The 24,771-nt window shown below is 43.2% G+C and overlaps 1 protein-coding gene across 2 annotated transcripts in view; it reads left to right on the forward strand.

Moving 5' to 3' along the window:
* FGL1 (fibrinogen like 1) overlaps positions 1–24,771 on the forward strand; it is an 88,235-nt gene that overhangs the window by 42,558 nt on the left and 20,906 nt on the right. For both annotated transcript variants that reach the window (XM_077279664.1, XM_077279665.1), the window contains 4 exons: positions 216–291; positions 18,083–18,263; positions 21,903–22,062; positions 24,108–24,205. In XM_077279664.1, the coding sequence (XP_077135779.1) occupies positions 226–291; positions 18,083–18,263; positions 21,903–22,062; positions 24,108–24,205 (505 nt within the window). In that variant the 5' untranslated portion in view covers positions 216–225. The remainder of the gene's footprint in view (positions 1–215; positions 292–18,082; positions 18,264–21,902; positions 22,063–24,107; positions 24,206–24,771) is intronic.

Consider the following 24,771-nt stretch of genomic DNA (forward strand, 5'->3'; position numbering starts at 1 on the left):
TCATAGTTTTGATGCCTTCAGTGTGAATGTACAATTTTCATAGTCATGAAAATACAGAAAAATCTTTAAATGAGAAGGTGTGTCCAAACTTTTGGTCTGTACTGTAGATTCTAGTTTCCTGACAAATGTGCACAAATAATTTAACTTTCTCATTAAAGTAACACTGATGTATATATATTACTAATATACTGAATAGTGTTGTGTTATCTTCCTAGATTTGTCGCAATGGAGAATTCCTATTTCACGTATAAGATTGTATCCATCATCACACTCCTTGTTCTTCCAACAATGGTAAGCAGTGCAGGGAGGGATGGTGGAGATTGGGAAGACTTCAATTCTTTAGCATCTAAGACCCTTAATGGAAGAATATAACACTTCATTAATAAGGAAACACTGATCGTCTCGTTCAGAAGTGGTGACGTGTTTCTATTATACTTTTCAACTTTTATATACTTTTATTTGGGGGATTTTTTTTAACAACTTTTAGGAAGGGTATATAGTTATAGTCAATAAAGTGAGTGATAAAATATAACAGAGTGATATAAAACTTGTTGAATTAAACAAGTAAGTAGGAAGTTATATCCAAAGAAGAATCAACAGAGAAAAAAGGGTTAGTGCAAGAGGAAAAGAATGTGGAAGGAAAAGTTAGGAAAGGTAGAGGGGAAGGGCAAGGAAAGAAAAGGGCATAGGGGAAGATTGGATGAGATAAACATGGAGAGTATGGACAGGAGAAAATATCATCCTTATTTAAACAATATTTATAACAAAATGTTTCTATTATACTTTTCCTTTGATTGTTCCACTCCTGGATTTGGCTTGTAAATACTGATGGAAAATACTGACCAAATACTGACCGTGTGAAAGTGTCCTAAACTGTTCTCCAATATCCAACAATATATAGTTGGTACACAATACATACAATCTTCAATGCTTTATTATATTCTATAGAAAAAGTTCAAAATCCATATCATTCTCTGATACATATATTGTAAGTAAATAAAAAAATAAATCGATCAGGTGAAATCGGTCCATTTCTCAAAGCTTAGAGAGGGGTGATCACCGCAACAGGTGCGAACGTCTTGTCCTTATTGCAGTGTCTCTTAATGAACACAGCTAAAAAGGAGCCTTCAGCACCTCGTCTAAATGGACTGACTTCACTTTGGTGAGAACGGTGATGGATTTCTTTTCATTACTTAGATGTACTGGAGAATGATTTTCAGTTGTCATGCTGATCATTAAAGGACCGTACAATGAAACATGTGATAGGAATGTTTGGAAACACGCTACACAGCATTTTTGCTCCCTATCTGTTACAACAAATAAAAAAAACTTCCATCAATCACAACTTTTAGATTTCAAGCTCATACATCATAATAGTTTCTAAAATAAAAGTTAATGGTTAACAAGGTTGTCCACTACTTGATTTGAATAGGGGGTAGTGAGGTGAGTAGTACCCGTCCGCGGCCACTATAGTCGATGAAGCTGCGCTGTCCACCTCCATAACTGAGCATCTCAGGCCGCCTACACCAGGAACAGCTGACCGCCAGGGGTGCCAAAAAATCAGATATTGCTGACCTATGCCAAACATAGGTCATCAATGTTTAAATATGGGACAACCTCTTTAAAGCTATATTCCAGTTGCAAAAAGTTGTCACCTATGTTCAGGAAAGGTAATAACATCTTGACAGGAGGGTATCCGTGACTCATAGTGGCTTCAGATGCTACTTAATTTTTCTTAACCGGTGGGTACCTAAAATGGTTGCCCCACTAATATGGCTTCCCCATTTTATAATGTCCCCTTAAACCCGCCTCTGCCCCCTTCCCCCCGTGACCTCATCAATCCAACCTATCTCAAAATGCCATTAACCCCTTAATTTCTTACCAACCTTATCCACTCCTGTATTCCCATGTCTCCTTGTCATGTTGGCCTCCCTTAAAGGGGCCGATGGCCCAGTACGGCCTCTCTTGACAGAAGGGTATCCATGACTCATAGTGGCTTCAGATGTTACTTCATTTTTCTTAACGCTTCCCTGCACATAACCCCCAAAATACTTGTTACAGTGACCATCCCCAAATAAAACACTACAACTTAAGTTGGAATAAATGGACACAGCAGCCTTTTATTAACATTTAATAAAACAGTTTAACAATAAAGTCCAAAAAGGGATGGTCCACGAAGCCCAAAAAAGACAAGCCAAAATATCCAAAAACCCACCATGGCCCCAGGTCAAGTCTTACCCCCAGCCGCCATACACCAACTCGGGGGCAGATAACAACCAACCTGGCCGAACCACTGATCCATACACTGGTCCCTTGATTAACCCTTCCATAGGATTGAACAGACCCTGTCCATCCAAAATTCACCCAGGGGAGTCCAGGACCTAGTGAGATCCCCCCCACCAATCCACCATTTTCATTTCCACCAACTTCGAGGACCTTCCCCCCTACGCCACCAACATATATGTTTTGACCCCTCAAACATTTATGTTCCTCCATACTTTTAAAGCTGTCTCAATGCCTTCTTGTATGGCCAAACACTACATATCCGTGCTTACCGCGTTTAAATGGACGCCATCCCCTCTCCAAAAACCTCCCTCACCTGATTCCAAATTCACATGACGTATGACCACTGCACCATTCCTCCCCATAGAATGAGAAACCGCCTTATTCACTTTAATCCTTGCTTTATTAACCCCTATCACCAATCTCACTCTTCGCCAGACCTTCCGCGGAACAATATCAGACCAAATCACCACAACGTTTGGAAACATCGCCCACAGCCTCAACATATCAAACTTAATGTCTTTTATTAACTCTCTACAGGGTGCCTTAGGCTACTTTCACACTAGCGTCGTGCACTGCACGTCGCTATGCGTCGTTTGGTTTGAAAAACGCTTCCTGCAAAAGTGCTTGCAGGATGCGTTTTTTCACCATTGATTTGCATTAGCGTCGCATTGCCACACGACGGTTGCGCCGTGTTGTGGCGGACCGTCGGCTGCAAAAAACGTTACATGTAACGTTTTTTGCTGCCGACGGACCGCCATTTCCGACCGCGCATGCGCGGCCGGAACTCCGCCCCCACCTCCCCGCACCTCACAATGGGGCGGCGGATGCGCTGGAAAAATGCATCCGCTGCCCCTGTTGTGCGGCGCATTCACTGCTAGCGTCGGTACGTCGGCCCGACGCACTGCGACGGGCCGAGTACGACGCTAGTGTGAAAGTAGCCTTACCTAGATCATTCCCTACTAAATGTATAGCAATTATATCAGGAACCCGGTCCAATCGAACAAAACGATGATATTCAGGTAAGAATTGCCCCCAATCCATCTCTCTTTTACCAATCCACTGCAGGGTTGCTGATTCCCGAGGAAAACCCAATTGTCGCCCAGCCGAGCGCACTGCTGCCCTCAACGCCCCCCAGAAGATGAACGAGTGTCCCATTATCCAAATTAGCCATTGATGATGCAAAACCCTATTTAAGACTGCAAATTAGAAAAAACATAACCGCTAAATCTCAAACCAGGTTTGGACGAACATATGACAGAAATCTCTCTGATTCCCAACGCCCAATCCTCTTCACATCCTCCTCACTCAATCCCAATCTAGCAGCCTCTCTCGCTGCCCGAATCCTGAACGATTGACCGCTATAATCTGCAGCTGGGATGCCCCCTGATTCCAAACAACGTCTGAATACCGCTATAAACTGGAATCGAGACAGAAAAGAGCTGTGCTCATGTACCAGCAAGGGTTCCCTTAATGACCCACCATGCTTCATAAAGTTACTCACGCAAACCACTGGACACAAAGGAGAACCACGAACCCCAAACAATACCACTCTATAACCTTTACCATTCACATCTGTTTTAGAGGAGCGAAGGAACACCACAACCTTATCGACATAGATGTCCACATCTTCCCTCAACAGTCCTCCTCTTTTAGACCTTGATGGACTAATTAGCTCCCCTAAACGAAAGGCCCCGAAGAACGCCAATGCAAAAGCTGCGCTAAACAAATCAATTTCCCATATGGAAGAACATATACCTGATAATTGCTTAAAAATCACTAATATTACTTCATATGAAACTGGCCGCCTACCATCCACTGCCTTCCGCCCCCTTTTCATGCCCCTAGCCACTTGCCGCACCAAAAATGATTTGGTTACGTCTGTAGCACCTCTCACCTTAAAAACAAATGATAAACCCGCTAAAAACTTATCCAACTTTGACACAGACCAACCTGATTCCCAGCCATGACCCATTAACAACAACAATTTACTCTCATCCTCAAGATCTGCACTTAATGACGCCCTCCAAACCTTGCACATGCTCCAAGCTTGGCCATACTGCTTCCAAGACCTGTCCGACAGTGACCTAGAAAACAATTCCTTTACGGCCGGCAGGGCAGTTTCCATAATTCCGCTGGACACTCCATGCCCCACGAGTCTGACTCCGAATGCCGATCCCACTGTGAATGAAAAAGAGAATCAGCAACAGGATTAGACCTGCCAACCCCAACATCCACCACAGTCCACAAATTAAATTTTAAACACAAAAACACCAAGTGCTTCAGTACTTTTACAACTGCCGGCAATGCAGCAGATAACGTATTTATGGCCGTCACCACACCCATATGCTCGCAAAGAAAACGGATCTTCCTGTTCTGTAACATTTCCCCTCACTGGGACAACACTACCAATCTGGGAAACAACTGAAGTAAAATGCAGTTTGCCAATAAACCCAAATCTAGCCATGCCTGTGGCCAATTCGCCACCATCCAATTACCTTAAAAGTAGAGACCAAAACTGCGCTTTTCATCCACACTGATGAAAAACCCCAGAGCATCGGCATCCACGACTGGCCGAATCCAAATGGAATGACGGTTATACTCTTCCAGAAAACGTGCCCACAGCCTTAGATCGTCTCTCATATCTTTTTTAAGTCTGATAAAAATCGTAGGGGATTTCACCCCCATCATTGCCAAAGATAGTCACCGACAAAAAGCACGCCCCATCGGCAAAATCCTGCAAGCAAAATTCAGCTTGCCTAACAAAGACTGTAACTCCCTCAGAGTTAATTTACGTGAACTCGCCGCTTTACCCACCTCTTCCTTCAAAGCCGTCACCTTTTCTTCAGGCAATCTACACTCCATCGCCAACGTGTCAATCTCGATTCCTAAAAAACTCAATGAAACAACCGGCCCAACTGTCTTATCAGCCGCTAACGGAATACCAAACTTTTTTGTCATTCTCTCCATTCTATGCAGTAAAATTGAACAATCAGCTGCCTGAGCCGGACCAATAAATAAGAAGTCATCAAGATAATCGATACAAGAATTGAAACTAGATACGTCCTTAACCACCCACTCCAAAAATGTACTAAAGGTTTCGAAATAAGCACACGAAAGAGAACATCCCATAGGGAGACACGATCCACAAAAAATCCCCATCCCAAAAACAACCCAACAAATGCATGCTCTACGGAGGCACTGGGAAGAAATGAAATGCAGCTTCAATGTCCGTTTTTGCTAGCAATGCCCCTTTTCCGCATAACCTGACCCAATCCATGGCTGCATTAAATGACGTATACAAGACCGAACACAACTGGGGGTCGATCCGATCGTTTACCGACGATGATGGATAAGACTAAACTTATTGGGCTCTTTTTTTGGAACTACACCAAGTGGCGATACCCTCAGATTACTGAGGGGAGCCACTGCAAACGGACCAGCCATCCTACCCAAGGTGACCTCCTTTTGTAACTTTTCTGAAACCACATCCGGAAAGTGCAATGCTGACTTTAAATTCTTTTTTGACAACCTAACTTCTTGTTCAACAAATGAAATTCTAAAACCCTCCTTAAACCCGTCCTTCAATAAAAACGCCGCTGCCACGTCAGGGTACCTATTTAGATATACCTCCATCTCGTCCAGTCGCACCGGGGTCTCCCCTTTTTTCAGTCGTATCTCCTCCCTTCTGCCTGCACCCTCTGAAACATTTTGTGGCCCTGTGTGTACCCCCACAAACTGAACATTCATGTTTGAATTTACATTTTCTCCCAAATCTACAGTTTCCCTCATTGAACGCAAAACACAGTCCTTTTTTCATAGCCACTGAGTGTCCTGAATGTCCTGAACCCCCCAGTGCCCCCTTGAAGAGGCTGACCGCCTTGACCTGCCCTAGATGGAACCATCACCCTCATCCACAAGGCTATATCCTTGTGATCCCACCTAATACTGGACCGAACCGCCTTGCGCTGACGAAACTGTTCATCATATCTCAACCAGCCCTGACCCCCATAAACCCTGTAAGCCTCAACTATGGAGTCCATATAACAAAAAAAACCTGAACAATTTTCAGGGGCCTTCTCCCCAATTACGCGAGCCAGAATGGCGAACGCTTGTAACCAATTAGAGAAAGTTCTAGGGATTAATCAACACCTCCTCTCCTCATCTTCCTTCTTAGAATCCTCCCTCCTAACCCTATCAAGATTAAAACGCTCTAATGGTAACAAAGAAAATATCTCTATATATTCCACTTTCCATATTTTTTCTCTCACCTCTTGTTTTAAATGAGCCCCCAATGGACCCTCAAAACATAAATAAACTTCCCCCTTCACTGCGTCATCTAAACGTACCGCATCTTCTTTCTCTTTTTCGCCACCCGTCCCCACATTCTGGCTAGTACTAGCCAAGTCATCCACAACAGTTGTAGCCCCGGATGCCCTACCCCCACCTGCCAAAGAGGGAGTACCACTAGTATCAATAACTAAATTACTCGAAGTTCCCCCAGTTCCAACAGGGACGCTGACGCCCATAAATGACCAACCATGCTGCTGACGGGGACACCCCCCCTTGAACACCCCCAGACCCCAACAACATGGCTAAATCCCTAAGACCATGCAATATTAAACCCATGCCCCCGCTTACTCCCCCAGAAAATGCCTCCCGACCCATACCCTCAAAGGAAGCTGAGCAAGGATTGAAAGGAAAAACACGCTCGCTCTCACAAGGGTGCCTGGGTGCTGTAAACCCACCAGCCGTAGATCCCGACTCCTGGTGAAGTTGTCCTGCTCCAATCCTGGAACGATCCTCTGTTCCTTCCATGGTTTCAGGGTCTCCCTGTATGCCAGGCTGCCGGATCCCATCGGCTGCTGCTGTGGCTGCCTGACCAGGGACCCATGAAGCTGTTGTTGTGCTGGCTGTGACTCCTGTGCTCTCCTAGGTATGATCCCCCTGGCGCCTGTGTCTGGTGTGCGGAATTGCTGAGCGAGGCAGCCGATTGCTGGCCACATCCCACATAGGACATATGAGCCGACCCCCCCTTGGGCCTGAGCTCCGCTGCTGCCTTCCACCCTGTGCTGCCGCTCGCAACGCGCTGCAACCTGAGCCGGTCGGCTACCCCCCGCTGTTTTCCCTATGCTGAGGGGCTGCCCGATAAGGCCCCCGCCTCCATGATTCCCGCTCGCTTCTCCGCAGAGCAGGCCCTTCTGCCGCGCAGGTGCCCGCCGGCCAGGGCCCCGACATCCTCTGCTGTTCACTCAATCTCGTTGGATTCCTCCCGGCCATCTGACGAGGCGCCACCGGCCTGCTGCAGAAACCGGAGGGTCCCCGGAGGGGCTCCTTACTCGGCACCAGACCCGGGGGGGTGGCATCTGGAATCAGGCACACCGGAGGCCTGGATCTCCACGGCCGTCTGCCATCTGATGGAGCCTGAGAAGCTCCCGCCGCCGACCCCTGCAGCAGGCTGCTGATAGATGCCTGCAGCCATTCCGTTCCTTGTGTGCCTGCCGCATCCCTCAAGCATTGGAGCAAGGCCTCAACTTCCATCTCCACCAGGTGCCACTAAGCTTTGTAACCTAACCAGTGGGTACCTAAAATGGTTGCCCCACTAATATGGCTTCCCCTTTTTATACTGTCCCCTTGAACCCGCCTCTGCCCCCCCCCCCGTGACCTTATCACTCCAACCTATCTCAAAATGCCATTAACCCCTTAATTTCTTACCAACCCTATCCGCTCCTGTATTCCCACGTCTCCTTGTCATGTCGGCCTCCCTTAAAGGGGCCGATGGCCCAGTACGGTCTCTCTAGATCGGTGTTGCCTGACCACTGGGAGCTCAGTCGATTGGAAGAAAGGGGCACTTCTCCCTCCCTTCTGTCTGAATAGAACATAACTGCCTCCGCTGCTCAATTCATACAGGGCGTGCAGCACTAAGCTGTCCTATAGGGAATGAATAGCACAGAAACTGAGCATAATCATAGGGGAGAAAAGTGTGCTGTTCTGACAATCAGTGGGGTCTCAGCGGTGGGACCTTCATCTATCTGTAACTTATCATCTATTCCATATATGAGTGATAACCTTTTATAACACAAAAGAATACTCCTTTACCAATTTTCTTGCCTTGTTAATATTTTTAATTTCAATGTAACATTATTATTTTTTATTTAAGATCATTTTTGTTGGCACAGAGGATCTATCTTCTACCTCATTCTCGCTCTGTCTCTGTGTTTTTGGCTTTTCACCATGAGCACATCTGCTATGTATTCCTGAAAACGTCTGGTTTTAAGAAGCAAATGTAAAAAATGTAAATATTTTTGTGCTGTCTGTGATTAATAAGGGATAGTATAAATCACAGAGGTTAGTATAAAAATGTTTCCTTCTTTATACTGGCATGCTTAACCCTTTCACTCCGAAACCTGTTTTCTCCTTCATAAGAAACCAAATGTTACAATTCTGAAAAGTGTAAGTTTGGGTGCACGGCAGGGCTCAAAAGGGAAGGAGTGCCATTTGAAATTTGGAGCGCAAAATTGGCTGGAAACACTAGTGGACGCCATGTAGCATTTGGAGATCCCCTGATGTGCCTAAACAGTAGAAACTTTCAACAAGTGACCCCATTTTGGAAACTTGACCCATTCAGGAATGTATTTTGATGTGTGGTGAGCCCCTTGAACACCCAGGTGCTTCCCAGAATTTTTTAACGCAGAGCCGTGAAAATGAAAAATACATTTTTTTCCCACAAAAATGTTCTTTTAGCCTCAAATTTTGCACTTTTACAAAGGTAACAGGAGAAAATGCACCCCAAAATCTATTGTGCAATTTCTCCGGAGTACGTAGATACACCATATGTGGGGAAAACTACTGTTTGGGTGCACGGCAGGGCTCAGAAAGGAAAGAGAGACGTTTTGGAACGGAGACTTTGATGGAATGGTCTTCGTGTGTCATGTCATGTATGGAGAGCCCTGATGTGCCTAAACAGTAGAAACCCCCAACAAATGACCCAATTTTGAAAACTAGACGCCCTCAAGGAATTTATCTAGATGTGTGGTGAGCACATTGAATCCACAGGTGCTTCACAGAATTTTACATTGATCTGTGAAAATTTAGAAAATATATATTTTTCTCACAAAAATGTTGTTTTAGACCCACATTTTTTCATTTTCACAAGGACAGCAGGAGAAAATGGACCCCAAAATTTGTTGTGCAATTTCTCTTGAGAACACTGATACTCCAATTGTGGTTGAAAACTTCTTTTGGGCACAGTGCAAAGCTCAGAAGCACCATATTGGAGTTCAGACTTTGCTGGACAATGTTTGAGGGTGCCATGTCACATTGGCAGAGCCCCTGAGGTGCCAGAACAGCAGAACTCCCTATAAGTGAACCCGTTTTACAAACTAAACCTCTCAATGAATTCACCTAGGGGTGCAGTGATCATATTGACACCACATGTGCATCACAGAAATTAATACCATTGGGCAGTGAAGAAAAAATAATTACATTTTTACCACCAAAATTTTGTTTTAGCCCCAAATTTTACATTTTCACACTGGGAAGTGGGTAAAAATGGCCCCAAAAATTTGTCTCACAATTTCTGCTCAATGTAGAAATACCCCATATGTGGCTGTACAGTACTGTTTAGTCACATAATGAGACTCGGGAGGGATAGAGCGATATTTGACTCCTGGAGTGCAGATTTTCCAAGAATAATTTGCAGACTCCATTTACAGAGCCTGTAAGTGTTAGAAGAGTAGAATCCCTGCTTAAGTGACCCCATTTTCGAAATTATACCCCTTTGGGAATTTATCTACAAGTGTTGTGATGATTTTGACTCCATGGGTGTTTTCCAGAAACAAGTAACAGTGAATGTTGCTCAGTAAAAATTGCAAACTGTCATTGTATTGCAAAAAACATTGTAGTCACCAGTACGTGGTAGTGCCAAACTCATGTTTCTGGAGACATACACCCATAAATTAAGAGGGCTCTCCAGAAATGCCAAACACGTGGACGCTAATTGTGGTTTAGTCACGCTAAGGGGCTCGGAAGGGAGGGAGGCATTTGGATTTGGGAGAACAGAATTTAGTGAATTTTTTTTAGGGGGCGAGGAGCCATTTCACTTTTCCAGAGCCTTTGTAATATCAGAAACATGGACGCGTCCTATATTTTCGTTAACAGATAATGGACCCGAGTGGGGACTTGCTTTTTTTGTGGATTGAGTTGAAGCTTTTATTGGGAACATTTTACATAATGTTTGGGATCACAGTTATCCTGCGCTCTACGCTGAGCAGTTACATCAGAGTTTCCATCTAAATCTCCCAAGTGACATGATTCAGATTAAATCCCCGAGGGATACATTCACTATAACAAGGCAGCAGAGTTACTCTGGACTCCATCTGGCCACTGTTCTGCATTATCCTTCTTTTCAGAAGTACAAAAAACTGTTTCCGACCGCGCTTTTATGCACGCCTAAAAAGACGAACACTGCTACATCATAGGCCAGACAGCATCCACAGTGCCTCCATCTTCCTCATTATAGGGAATCTTCTTTTGGGGGTTCCATCTAAATTAGGTATTTCAGAGATTTACATGGAAACCCCAGTGTTAGCGCTCAATGTAGAGTGCAGAATAAATGTGAGCCACGCCATACTGCAATCTTTGGGAGGCAGAATGAACAACTCAACAGCAGGTGAAGAATTGGTATAATTTTTTTTTTTACGCCATTCTTCGTGCAGTATAAATGATTAGATGACTTTTTTCTTTGGGTCAGTGCTATTATAGCGATACCAGATTTATATAGCTTGGCTGCTATCACACACTAAAAGCCACTTTTTATTGCAAAAACAAGTTTTTGCATCTCCATATTTAGATAGCTATAATTTTTCCATATTTCTGCCAACAGAGTAATGTGAGGACTTTTTTTTGCGGAACGAGTATTCCAATTTTTGGGAGGCAGAATGAACAAAAACCAGGAATTTGTTAATGCCATTCTGCATGTGGTAAAATGGACAAGGCATCTTTATTCTTCGGGTCAGTATGATTACAGCGATACCACATATCATTTTTTTTATGATTTGGTGTTTTTACACAATAAAAACTATTTTATAGAAAAAAATAATTATTTTTGCAATGCTTTATTCTGAGAGCTATAACTTTTTTATTTTCCACCGATGGAGCTGTACCACAGTTTATTGTTTTGGGGACAAGATGACGTTTTCAGCAGTACCATTTTTGTTTACATTCGTCTTCTTGACTGCGTTTTATTCCACTTTTTGTTCAGCGTTATTGTTTTTTTTGCCTCAATTTTTTTTTCGTACGGTGTTCACTGAAGAGGTTAATTAGCAGGACAATTTTTTAGGTCAGGTCGTTCCGGACTCAACGATACCCAAATATGGGTACTTTTTTTTCATAATAATATATATGGGCACAATATATTTTTTATTTCTTACTATTATCTTCATTTTTTTTCTTAATATTTTTAGAAAAATTTCTTTACTTTTTTTACTTCTATGGAACTTCGACTTTTTTTTACACTCTGATCACTTAGAAATCATAGCAATGCATGAGTATTGCTATCTACTATATACCGCAATGCACTCTTGAGACCGGAGCGCACGAGCAGCGTCGGTAACCGCTTCGCTTGGATCCGGGGGCTCCGGAAGGTGAGTATATAACTATTTTTTATTTTATTTCTTTTTTTTTAACAGGGTTATGATGCCCACATTGCTATATACTACGTGGGCTGGGCAATATACTACATGGGCTGTGCTATATACTACGTGGCTGGGCAATATACTACATGGGCTATGCTATATACTACGTGGCTGGGCAATATACTACATGGGCTGGGCAATATACTACATGGGCTGTGCTACATACTGTACTACATGGGCTGCGCAATATACTACATGGGCTGGGCAATATACTACGTGACTGGGCAATATACTATGTGGGCTGGGCAATATACTACATGGCTGGGCAATATACTATGTGGGCTGGGCAATATACTACATGGGCTGGGCAATATACTACGTGGCTGGGTAATATACTACATGGGCTGTGCTATATACTACGTGGTTGGGCAATATACTACATGGGCTGTGTTATATACTACGTGGCTGGGCAATATACTACATGGGCTGTGCAATGTACAACGTGGGCTGCGCAATATACTACGTGGGCTGCGCAATATACTACGTGGGCTGCGCAATGTACTACGTGGGCTGCGCAGTGTACTACGTGGGCTGCGCAATGTACAACGTGGGCTGCGCAATGTACAACGTGGGCTGCGCAATATACAACGTGGGCTGCGCAATATACTACGTGGGCTGCGCAATGTACTACGTGGGCTATGCAATATACAACGTGGGCTGCGCAATATACTACGTGGGCTGCGCAATGTACTACTTGGGCTGCGCAATGTACTGCGTTGGCTGCACAATGTACTGCATTGGCTGCGCAATGTACTGCGTTGGCTGCGCAATGTACTGCGTTGGCTGCGCAATGTACTGCGTGGGCTGCACAATGTACTGCGCGGGCTGCGCAATGTACTGTGTGGGCTGCGCAATGTACTGCGTGGGCTGTGCTATACACTATGCATACATATTCTAGAATACCCGATGCATTAGAATCGGGCCACCATCTAGTCTACTATATAATTGTCTAAAGGTCACTTCCGTCTTTCTGTCTGTCCTTCTGTCTGTCTGTCACGGATATTCATTGGTCGCTGCCTCTGTCTGTCATGGAAATCCATGTCGCTGATTGGTCGTGGCAAAACGCCCATGACCATTGCCACGACCAATCAGCGACAGCCATAGTCTGGCAGTGAAATGGCAGCTACTTTACTGCCCTGCATAAAATATAGATTCAGTGACATTGTCTGTAAACAGGGGACAAAAGAATGACCAATGGGCAGACACCCAAAAGGTCCTAACAGTACCCCAATGCAGTAGGACAAATCACAGGATAAACTGCAATATATAACATAGAAACAAAAAAAGCACCCAAGCAGTATTATAATCCAAAGTATCAAAATAGTTTATTACAACAATACAACATATGTCAACAGGCAGGTAAGGGTGGACATAAGGGAGATATGCACACAGAGTAACACAATATGCCCACACGGAACAGCTGACGGTACGGGGGGTGAGTCATATATAACACATATAACACCTGGGGGGAGATCACATCACAAAACTATCATAAAGCCAATAAGGCTAATATAGATATAAATACAAAACCTCACTCCCATGGTAGATTACCCCGTCATATTATATGGCGTAGAAAAGCATAACAAAGGGGGAGGGAACAAACCCCCAATCTTACCCGTAATAAGTGCACCACCACCGCACCGTCCACCGCTCACCCCGACGCGCGTTTCGATATGAAACCTTCCTCAGGGGGCCCCCTGAGGAAGGTTTCATATCGAAACGCGCGTCGGGGTGAGCGGTGGACGGTGCGGTGGTGGTGCACTTATTACGGGTAAGATTGGGGGTTTGTTCCCTCCCCCTTTGTTATGCTTTTCTACGCCATATAATATGACGGGGTAATCTACCATGGGAGTGAGGTTTTGTATTTATATCTATATTAGCCTTATTGGCTTTATGATAGTTTTGTGATGTGATCTCCCCCCAGGTGTTATATGTGTTATATATGACTCACCCCCCCCGTACCGTCAGCTGTTCCGTGTGGGCATATTGTGTTACTCTGTGTGCATATCTCCCTTATGTCCACCCTTACCTGCCTGTTGACATATGTTGTATTGTTGTAATAAACTATTTTGATACTTTGGATTATAATACTGCTTGGGTGCTTTTTTTGTTTCTTTACTGCCCTGCAGTCAGCTCTGAGCGCTCACACAGGGTTAATGCCAGCGTTAACGGACCGCGGTGTAACGCACTCCGTTAACGCAGCTATTAACCCTGTGTGACCAACTTTTTACTATTGATGCTGCATATGCAGGATCAGTAGTAAAATGATCTAATGTTACAAATACTAATAATAAAAAAAAGGTTATTCTCACCCTCCGACATCGCACGCTGTCCTCGGCAGTGCAAGCGGCAGGTTCCGGTGCCAAGGATGCTATGCGAGAAGGACCTGCCATGACATCACGGTCATGTGACCGCGACGTTATCACAGGTCCTGCGCTCATACCAACCCTGAGACCGGAAGCTGCCGCGTGCACCACACACCGGCGCCAGGACTTAAAGGGGCCTTCGGAAGGTGAGTATATGTATATTTTTTATTTTAAGTCTTCTTTTAACCACGCATATAGTGCCCACATTGCTATATACTACGTGGGCTGTGTTACATACTGCGTGGGCTCTGTTATATACTACATCTCTGTGCTATATACTATGTAGTTGGGCAATATACAATGTGACTGTGCAATATACAACGTGGCTGTGCAATATACTACATGCTCTGTGTTATATACTACGTAGCTGTGCACTATACTATGTGGCTGTGTCGGTTCTGTTATATACTACGTCGACTGCAATATACTACGTGGCTCTGTTATATACTACGTGGCTGTGCAATATACTACGTCGCTGACCAATATACTACATAGCTGTGCAATACACTATGTAGCTGTGCAATACACTACGTGACTGTGTTATATACTACGTGGCTGTGCAATATACTACATGCCTGTGCAATATACTACGTGGCTCTACAATATACTACGTGGCTGTGTTATTTACTACGTGGCTCTGCTATATACTACGTGGCTGACCAATATACTACATATCTGTGCAATACACTACGTCGCTATGTTATATACTACGTGGCTGTGTTATATACTATGTAGCTCTGCTATATACTACGTACGCTGTGTTACATACTACATAGCTCTGTTAAATACTACGTAGCTATGTTATATACTACGTCGGTTGTGTTATATACTACGTCACTGAGCAATATAGTACGTAGCCTGTGCTATATACTACCTACATATTCTAGAATACCCGATACGTTAGAATCGGGCCACCATCTAGTAAAATTATATTGTGGTACCGTGTTAGCCAGAAAAAACGATGTGAATACTTTTCTGCCCAATGACGAGAAAAGTATTCTGGGAGTGATACCTTTATTGGCATTTGAAAGCATATAGGCCCTTGTTGTTCCTCCCCCTGATGCTATGTCTCAACAGCACCCTGAGGACACTGATACTGTCAACAGCACAGCAGACAATGCGGCCCGCAACTGGACCAGCCCATCTGGCATTTGCCAGAATTGCCAGATGGCTAGTCCGGCCCTGCCTGTCTCCAGTTCATTCATTTTGTTTGCGAGACTTCTTGCATTTGCCAACATACAGGTGCTTCTCACAAAATTAGAATATCATCAAAAAATTAATTTTTCAGTTACTTCAATACAAAAAGTGAAACTCATATATTATATAGAGCCACTACAGAGTGATCTATTTCAAGTATTTATTTCTATTAATGTGGATAATTATGGCTTACAGCCAATGAAAACCCAAAAGTCGTTATCTCAGTAAATTAGAATACTTTACACCAGCGTGAAAAATGATGTTAAAATCTGAACTGTTGTCCACACTGAAATGTATGTTCAGTAAATGCACTCAGTACTTGGTTGGGGCTCCTTTTGCCCCAATTACTGCATCAATGGCATGGAGACGATCAACCTGTGGCGCGGCTGAGGTGTTATGGAAGCCCAGATTGCTTTGATAACAGCCTTCAGCTTGTCTGCATTGTGGTGTCTGGTGTCTCTCATCTTCCTCTTGACAGTACCCCATAGATTCTCTAGGGGGTTAAGGTCAGGCGAGTTTGCTGGCCAATCAAGCACAGTGATACTGTTGTTTTTAAACCAGGTATTGGTACTTTTGGCAGTGTGGACAGGTGCCAAGTCCTGCTGGAGAATGGAATTTCATCTCCAAAAAGCTTGTCGGCATAGGGAAGCATGAAGTGCTCTAAAACTTCCTGATAGATGGCTGCGCTGACTTTGGTCTTGATAAAACACAGTGGACCTACACCAGCAGATGACATGGCTCCCGAAACCATCACTGATTGTGGAAACTTCACAGTAGACCTCAAGCAGCTTGGATTTTGTGCCTCTCCACTCTTCCTCCAGACTCTGGGACCTTGATTTCCAAATGAAATGCAAAATGTACTTTCATCTGAGAACAACACCTTGGAGCACTCAGCAACAGTCCAGTTGTTTTTCTCCGTGGCCCAGGTAAGACGCTTCTGGTGTTGTCTATTGGTCATGAGTGGCTTGACACAAGGAATGTGACACTTGTAGCTCATGTCCTGGATACATCTGTGTGTGGTGGCTCTTGAAGCAATGACTCCAGCAGCAGTCCACTCCTTGTGAATCTCCCCCACATATTTGAATGGCCTTTTCTTAACACTTCTTTCAAGGCTGTAGTTATCCCGGTTGCTTGTGCACCTTTTTCTACCACACTTGTTCCTTCCACTCACCTTCCCATTAATATGCTTGGATACAGCACTCTGAACAGCCAGGTTCTTTAGCAGTGACCTTTTGTGGCTTACCCTCCTTGTGGAGTGTGTCAATAACTGCCTTCTGGACATCTTTCAAGTCAGCAGGTCCATGATTGTGGAGCCTACTGAAACAGACTAAAGGACCTTTCTAAACACTTAGGAAGCCTTTGCAGGTGTTTTTGTTAATTATTCTAAGTTACTGAGATAATGACTTTTGGCTTTTCATTGGCTGTAAGCCATAATCACCAACATTAACGGAAATAAACACTTGAAATAGATCACTCTGCTTGTAATGACTCTATATAATACATGAGTTTCACTTTTTGTATTGAAGAACTGAAATAAATTAACTTTTTGATGATATTCTAATTTTGTGAGAAGCACTTGTACATTTATTATAATATTTATTATAATTAGCACATTTGTTACTGCTTCTCAGCTCCCTACTTTCCTTGCATATTCCATCCCCCTAAATACTCCTACTGCCTCCCTCTCTCTGTCTACTCTATCTATCCCCTTATTAGCATAACTAGCCTTCCTCCCCCTCAGATCCTAGTTTAAAAGCTCCTCCATCCGTTTTATCATTTTTTCCCAAGCACAGCTGCACCCTCCCCATTGAGGTGCAGCCCGTCCCAATCGACATCGACAATCCACTGTTATAATTGACAGCATATCTCTGTCCTCCGTTTTTTTTTTCTTACAAAAATGTGACAGTTGTACGCAAAGGCACACAAAGAGTTAACATTTTGTCTAATCTGTGCACATCAAATAATTCCATTTGCAGTGTCAGAGACTGAGATTCTGTATTTTGTGGCTTCCTGTTAGGAATGGCTTCTTTCATGGAGCAGACAGTGGATTTTAATTTTTTTTAAATACCAAGATTATAAATAAAATAGGCAGTTGTGAAAATGTCATTTTCATTTTTCGATGCCGTGCGGATCACTAACCTTCTGCTCGTCATGCCTTTCAATAGTTATAGAGTCAGAGAGCAAAAATATTTTTCCAATAATTTGACGCATATTTTTTAAAGAATATATTACTCTTAAAATAGTAAACTTAATCCAGGATGTGATGTAAAACGGTAAGCAATTTCTCCATCATTTTCCTTGTGTATGTCAGGTATTTCCCAGCACATCTGTACGCGGTCAATTCTAGAGGTCTCAGCTCGTAGAACGCACAGAAAAAGATTTTATTTTTCTGGATCATAACGAATTGTGATAATTTGTTTAAGCTTATTATCAGACTTCCTCTACAAACCTTCAACCTTTTTCTTTAAATAATTACTAGGACTTTTTTTAATTTACTTCTTTGTGTAAACATTTTGTATGTACACCTTTTGTGATTTGAAGGCCTTGGAAGAGTGTCTTCAAGAACAGCTGAGGTTGAAGGCCCAACTGAGACTTCTCGAGCACCAAACTAAATTACAACAAATAAAAATTGAGAATCTCTTGCAAGAAAAGGAGCTCCAGTTCATGGATCGAGGAGATGACATGGCAGTAATCGACCTCGTAGACAAAAGAACATACGCAGGTCAGAATCTCATTTATTCCCAAACAGAAAAAAGTAATGTTCAGTCCTACACATTGTTGCTAACTCTTCTCTCTATTATGTCCATGTGAAGTAACAGGCCATATGGGCAGCGGCTGTCCAGTTGGGTCAGTACCTTATAGCTCCAATCTCCCTTTATGGTGTAAAAATATCACCGGAAAATTTTCCAAGAGTATAAAGTGAATTTGTCACAAAGTTTTTGCTAACTTATCTGAGAGAAGCATAATGTAGAGAAAGAGAAACTGAATGCAACGATGTGTCATTTAGTTTACTGGGTGCAGCAGCAGTGAAACTATCAGAGTTTTTAGATGTGGCCTGTAGCAGAGCTCAGAAAGCCGCCCCCGTCGGCACCTGATTAGCAGCTCTCTGTGTGTATTATATATTTACAGTAAGCTGTTAGTTAGTGTTGGACGCATGGTTGGACCAGGGCTCACAAGGGCGCCAGTCCGGGCACTGATAATCGCCTGCAGATAAAACACTCATTGTACTGAAACAACAGCACACAGCCTCATAAGTGACATATCGCTGGAATCAGTGTCTTAGCCCCTAACTCTTGCTGCCCTCAGAATACATAGAAAAAATCTGCTGACAGATTCCCTTTATGATGTTGTAGATGCTTAGGTAGTCCCCTGCCAGTCATATTTTCCTAGCTGCCAGCAATGATGTGTTGTATTGGCACATGACCATTGAAGCCAATCACTGACCTTATCTTTCATGTGCTGTGCTTATCACATTACCTGTGAGTGCTCTTTGTGTGCTTAGAAGTAAGGCCATGTGCACACGTTCAGGATTGTTAGCGTTTTTTTCGCGTTTTTTCGCTATAAAAACGTGATAAAAACGCGAAAAAAAACGCTTACATAAGCCTCCTATTATTTACAGGGTATTCCGCATTTTTGGTGCAAATGTTGCGATTTTTTCCGCGAAAAAATCGCATAGCGGAAAAAAAAGCAACATGTTCATTTAGGGTATGTGCACACGTTGCGGATTTCTTGCAGAAAATTCCTGAAGAAAACCGGAAATTTTCTGCAAGAAATCCGCATTTTTTTTTTTGCGTTTTTTTTCCGTTTTTTTCGCGTTTTTTTAGCATTCTGCAAGCGTAATTAGCTTGCAGAATGCTAAAGTTTTCCCTGCGATCTGTAGCATCGCTTGGAAAACTGACTGACAGGTTGGTCACACTTGTCAAACATAGCGTTTGACAAGTGTGACCAACTTTTTACTATAGATGCTGCCTATGCAGCATCTATAGTAAAAGATAGAATGTTTAAAAATAATAAAAAAAATAAAAAAATGCTTATACTCACCCAGACATCTCACCGGCGTCCGTTCCGTATAGCTGGTCTGTGCGCACAGGACCTCCCGTGACGTCACGGTCACGTGAGCGGTCACATGACCGCTCACGACCAATCACAGGACAGTGACGTCATTCGGCGAGGTCCTTCAGCGCACACCAGGTACAGAAACCGAACGGCAGCGTGCGAGGAGGCGGCAAGACATCGAGGGTGAGTATAGGACTGTTTATTATTTTATTTCTTATTTTTTGACCACTTATATGGTGCCCAGTGCGTGGAGGAGAGTCTCCTCTCCTCCACCCTGGGTACCAACCGCATATAATCTGCTTACTTCCCGCATGGTGTGCACAGCCCCGTGCGGGAAGTAAGCAGATCAATGGACCCCTAGGTGTGCGGAATCCCTGCAATTCCGCATTTTTAATGAACATGTTGCTTTTTTTTCCGCTATGCGATTTTTTCGCGGAAAAAATCGCAACATTTGCACCAAAAATGCGGAATACCCTGTAAATAATAGGAGGCTTATGTAAGCGTTTTTTTTCGCGTTTTTATCACGTTTTTATAGCGAAAAAACGCGAAAAAAACGCTAACAATCCTGAACGTGTGCACATGGCCTAAAAATGCGGAATTGCAGGGATTCCGCACACCTAGGGGTCCATTGATCTGCTTACTTCCCGCACGGGGCTGTGCACACCATGCGGGAAGTAAGCAGATTATATGCGGTTGGTACCCAGGGTGGAGGAGAGGAGACTCTCCTCCACGCACTGGGCACCATATAAGTGGTCAAAAAATAAGAAATAAAATAATAAACAGTCCTATACTCACCCTCGATGTCTTGCCGCCTCCTCGCACGCTGCCGTTCGGTTTCTGTACCTGGTGTGCGCTGAAGGACCTCGCCGAATGACGTCACTGTCCTGTGATTGGTCGTGAGCGGTCATGTGACCGCTCACGTGACCGTGACGTCACGGGAGGTCCTGTGCGCACAGACCAGCTATACGGAACGGACGCCGGTGAGATGTCTGGGTGAGTATAAGCATTTTTTTATTTTTTTTATTATTTTTAAACATTCTATCTTTTACTATAGATGCTGCATAGGCAGCATCTATAGTAAAAAGTTGGTCACACTTGTCAAACGCTATGTTTGACAAGTGTGACCAACCTGTCAGTCAGTTTTCCAAGCGATGCTACAGATCGCAGGGAAAACTTTAGCATTCTGCAAGCTAATTACGCTTGCAGAATGCTAAAAAAACGCGAAAAAAACGGAAAAAAAACGCAAAAAAAAAAATGCGGATTTCTTGCAGAAAATTTCCGGTTTTCTTCAGGAATTTTCTGCAAGAAATCCGCAACGTGTGCACATACCCTAAGAGCGGGAATTCTACCTCCTAGAATTTACATCTACTCCCAGTAATGGCCCCATACACATTACATTAAACTCCCCGATTCAGCCTCTCATCAAACATGTAAATTGGCCTCTCGATTTCCCCCTCCGTGCCCCGACAGATAAAAGAGAGAAAAGCATCAGGCTGTTCGAATTTAAAGCCGGTATAAAGTACGTGCCCATGATCAGAAACTGCTGCGGGTTTGACGCTGCGTATTTATGCAGCGGCGAGCCATGACAGCATAGTCGCCTGTGGATCACCCGCGGACACTGACATGCGGCGCGTCTTTCAAGGCTGCAGCATGTCAATTTCTATATCCGCAGCAGATATTGAAGCAATAGAACGTATTGAATGCGGTAAAGTTACACGGTTCCGTGAACACATGCGGATTTACCTGCGTTCAATAGACGGCAGCACTTTGGATTCAGCTAACATATACTGCTTCCTTCCTGCCACTTCCGGATCGTGGAAACGTACCCTTAGGCTACGTTCACAAGTTATATTTTTGCAGCATTTTTTTATGCAAATTTTCAGTTGCTTTTCACAGTACTAGCAAAGTCTATGAGATTTCAGAAACAGAAATCTCAATCACTCACCTTGCTTTTTTTTTTCCAGACTTTTGTCAAAGAGCTGCGTTTTTGCAAAATGTAGCAAGTCACTTTCAGCGTCCAAAAAACGCAGGTATCAGGATTTGCTGCATTTTTGGTGCTAAGACCTGTTGAAGTCGAATTAGATTATTTTTATATGCACGTAGCTTTATTAGCATGCACAAGAGACAAATATACCCTGAGAAACACCACAATAAAAATGCAGCAAAAACTAAGCAAAACCTGCTTTTTGTAAAGCTGCTTAAACGCAGCTTAATCTTTGCATTAAAAAAAAATGCAGCAAATACGCAACGTGTGAACATAGTCGTAGGGTCATTTTTGTTAAATTGTTTGTTGCTTTTTCAACAGACTGTGGAGAGATCTACAATGATGGACACAAACGAAGTGGATTCTATCAAATTAAACCCCTGCAGAGCAACAGCTCATACTCTGCATTTTGCGACATGTCTGAGGGAGGTGGATGGACAGTCTTTCAGAGACGCTCTGATGGAACTCAGAACTTTTATAGGTAATGAATTATTATAGATTTTTTATTTTTCACATTTGAACTCTATCCCTAGATCTAAAATATATGATATAATATGAACAATAAAACATGTTTTACCTAGGATATTGCTGTCAATTATAAAAAAATATATATTCTGCCAATTAAAAAAAAATCACATCCTAGGAGGTCTTTTTTTCCAAGTAGAAGAAGTTACTAAGAGATTTCAGTAGATATCCATACACAAACTCGTATATTTTTTTAGCCCTTTTTGAGCATTGGGAGGCTTAGGCATTTGAGAATACTTGCATCATCCACGGAACTCCAGCTGTGATTACAAGGAATCTGCCATCAGGCTTTAGCTATCTAATCTGAGAGCATCATAATGTAGGGCAGAGACCCTAATTAAAGTGATGTGTCACTTATTGGTTTAATAAGGCTACGTTCACATTAGCGTTAAGCTAATGTGCGTCGGGTTTGCGTCGGCGACGCAGCGGCGACGCATGCGTCATGCGCCCCCTATACTTAACATGGGGGACGCATGCGGTTTTTTTTGTTGCGTTGTGCCACACATGCGTCTTTTTTGCCGCAAGCGTCGGACCAAGAAAACGCAACAAGTTGCATTTTTCTTGCGTCCGATTTTCGGCAAAAACCGACGCATGCGTCGCAAAACGCAGCGTTTTTGCGTGCGTTTTGCCGCGTTTTTGCGTGCGTTGTGCGTTGCGTCGCCGACGCAGCGGCGCACAACGCTAGTGTGAACGTAGCCTAAGTGCAGTTTTTATAAGCTCACAGTTTAATTAGCAGGAGATTATCACTACAGGACTATTTGGCCTGCTGCGCCAAGAATTTCAACCCCGCTCCAACCATTGATTGGCAGCTTTCTGCCTAGGCAGAGTGAACACAAAAAGCTTCCAATCAGTGGTGTGGGCGGGTGATACACAGCTCAGCATTCAGAGAACAGCTAGATCTGCAGCAGATAAGACACTTTTAAATGAGAACTGCAACACCAGGTAAAATAAGTGATACAACGCTGGAATTTGGTTCTCTGCCACAACTTCATGCTGCTCTCAGATGGGGCAGCCAAAACCTGGGGAGAGATTCCCTTTAACAGCTCGGATTACTGCTTGGATCAGAGATAACCCCAATGGATTCTAGAAACATTAATGTATTTATGGAAGTTTTTCTTTTTTTAGTTTGGGGTGGGGGTCTTTTTAATGTTATTTTTAAACTGACAGCCCAGTATCAGGAGCGCAGGAAGAACTGCCATGGTCCCTTAGCTCTTAAGAGGCCCCAGAGATCGAATTCCCAATAATCACAAGTAACGGTATAGCCTTGGGTGAGCCTTTGACATGTATTGCAAAAAGAACGTGATAAAAAACCTAATACCTACTGTACAGAAAACAGATGAAGCCAAATGTAGCTATGGCAAATATGTGAAGCGAATCTGGGAGTAGTTTTGATCTCCCAAACTTCTATCATATCTATGGGTGAGTGGAAAACAGATAAAATTAAGTTCTAATGACTCATCGATCATTAAAATTGCTGACCAATTATTTTAAAGGGAATCTGTTAGCAGGTTTTTGTTATTTAATCTGAAAGCAACATAGCATAGGGCACGTTAGCCTAATTCCAAAAATCTATCACTTACTAGGATGTGTTGTAGTTTCAGTGTAATCAATGTTTTCTCAGCAGGAGATTATCAGTGCAGGAGTAGGTCTCACTCACTCCCTCAGGCTAATCTGTGTAACCCCGCCCCAATCACTGATTGGCAGCTTGCTGACCATGCACAGTGTACACAGGAGGCTGCCAATCAGTGGTGTGGGCGGGGATATACGGAGCTCAGCATTCAGAGAACTGGTAGATATGTAGGAGAGAAAGCAGGGATTTTATCAAAACTACATCAAGTAGTCCAGTAAATAATACATTGTTGGAATTAGGGTCTCTGCCCTTACATTATGCTGCTCTCAGCTTACATAGCAAAAACCTGGTGAAAGATTCTCTTTAAGCGACTCGGACAGGCTGTTTAATAGTAATTATTATCTTAATTATTTTATTTTTCCTCCCCTAAGGAACTGGACTGACTACAAACAAGGATTTGGTGATTTCACTACAGTAATGGGTGAATACTGGCTTGGAAATGACAATTTGCACTTGCTAACATTACAGGGTACATTTCATTTTTCATTTAATGTTCCATATCCTACATTATGCTCATAAATGGTATGTTATTTGTATATACGTATACATTTATCTATGGGAAAAAGGACCCATGTAATTGATTGTATTCCGCATCACCCATACACTTCTATGGGACCCTGCAGTATGTTTGTATACCTCTAATTTTATGATTTTACACACATTGCAAGATTTCACATATAGGTTACGGAAAGAAGTGCTGCATGCTCTGACCAGTATTATGGAGCATTGCTTATGGGGAAACGTAATAATGTAATAAGTGCAGTACAGAGCAGTGAAGCACTGTGTGACAGCCGGTGATTGTCAGTGCTTCACCGCATGCTTCTACAGCCTCCGGCATACATTTGTGCCATGCACATATAAACAGCAGGATCTTTAACCCCTTCACGACCTTGGGATTTTCCGTTTTTGCATTTTCATTTTTTGCCCCCCTTCTTCCCAGAGCCATAACTTTTTTTATTTTTCCATAAATATTGTACTTTTGTACAACACCATCGATTTTACCAAATAGTGTACTGGAGAGCAGGAAAATGAATA

This window comes from Ranitomeya variabilis, chromosome 1, assembly GCF_051348905.1.
Source record: "Ranitomeya variabilis isolate aRanVar5 chromosome 1, aRanVar5.hap1, whole genome shotgun sequence".
Lineage (NCBI taxonomy): Eukaryota > Metazoa > Chordata > Amphibia > Anura > Dendrobatidae > Ranitomeya > Ranitomeya variabilis.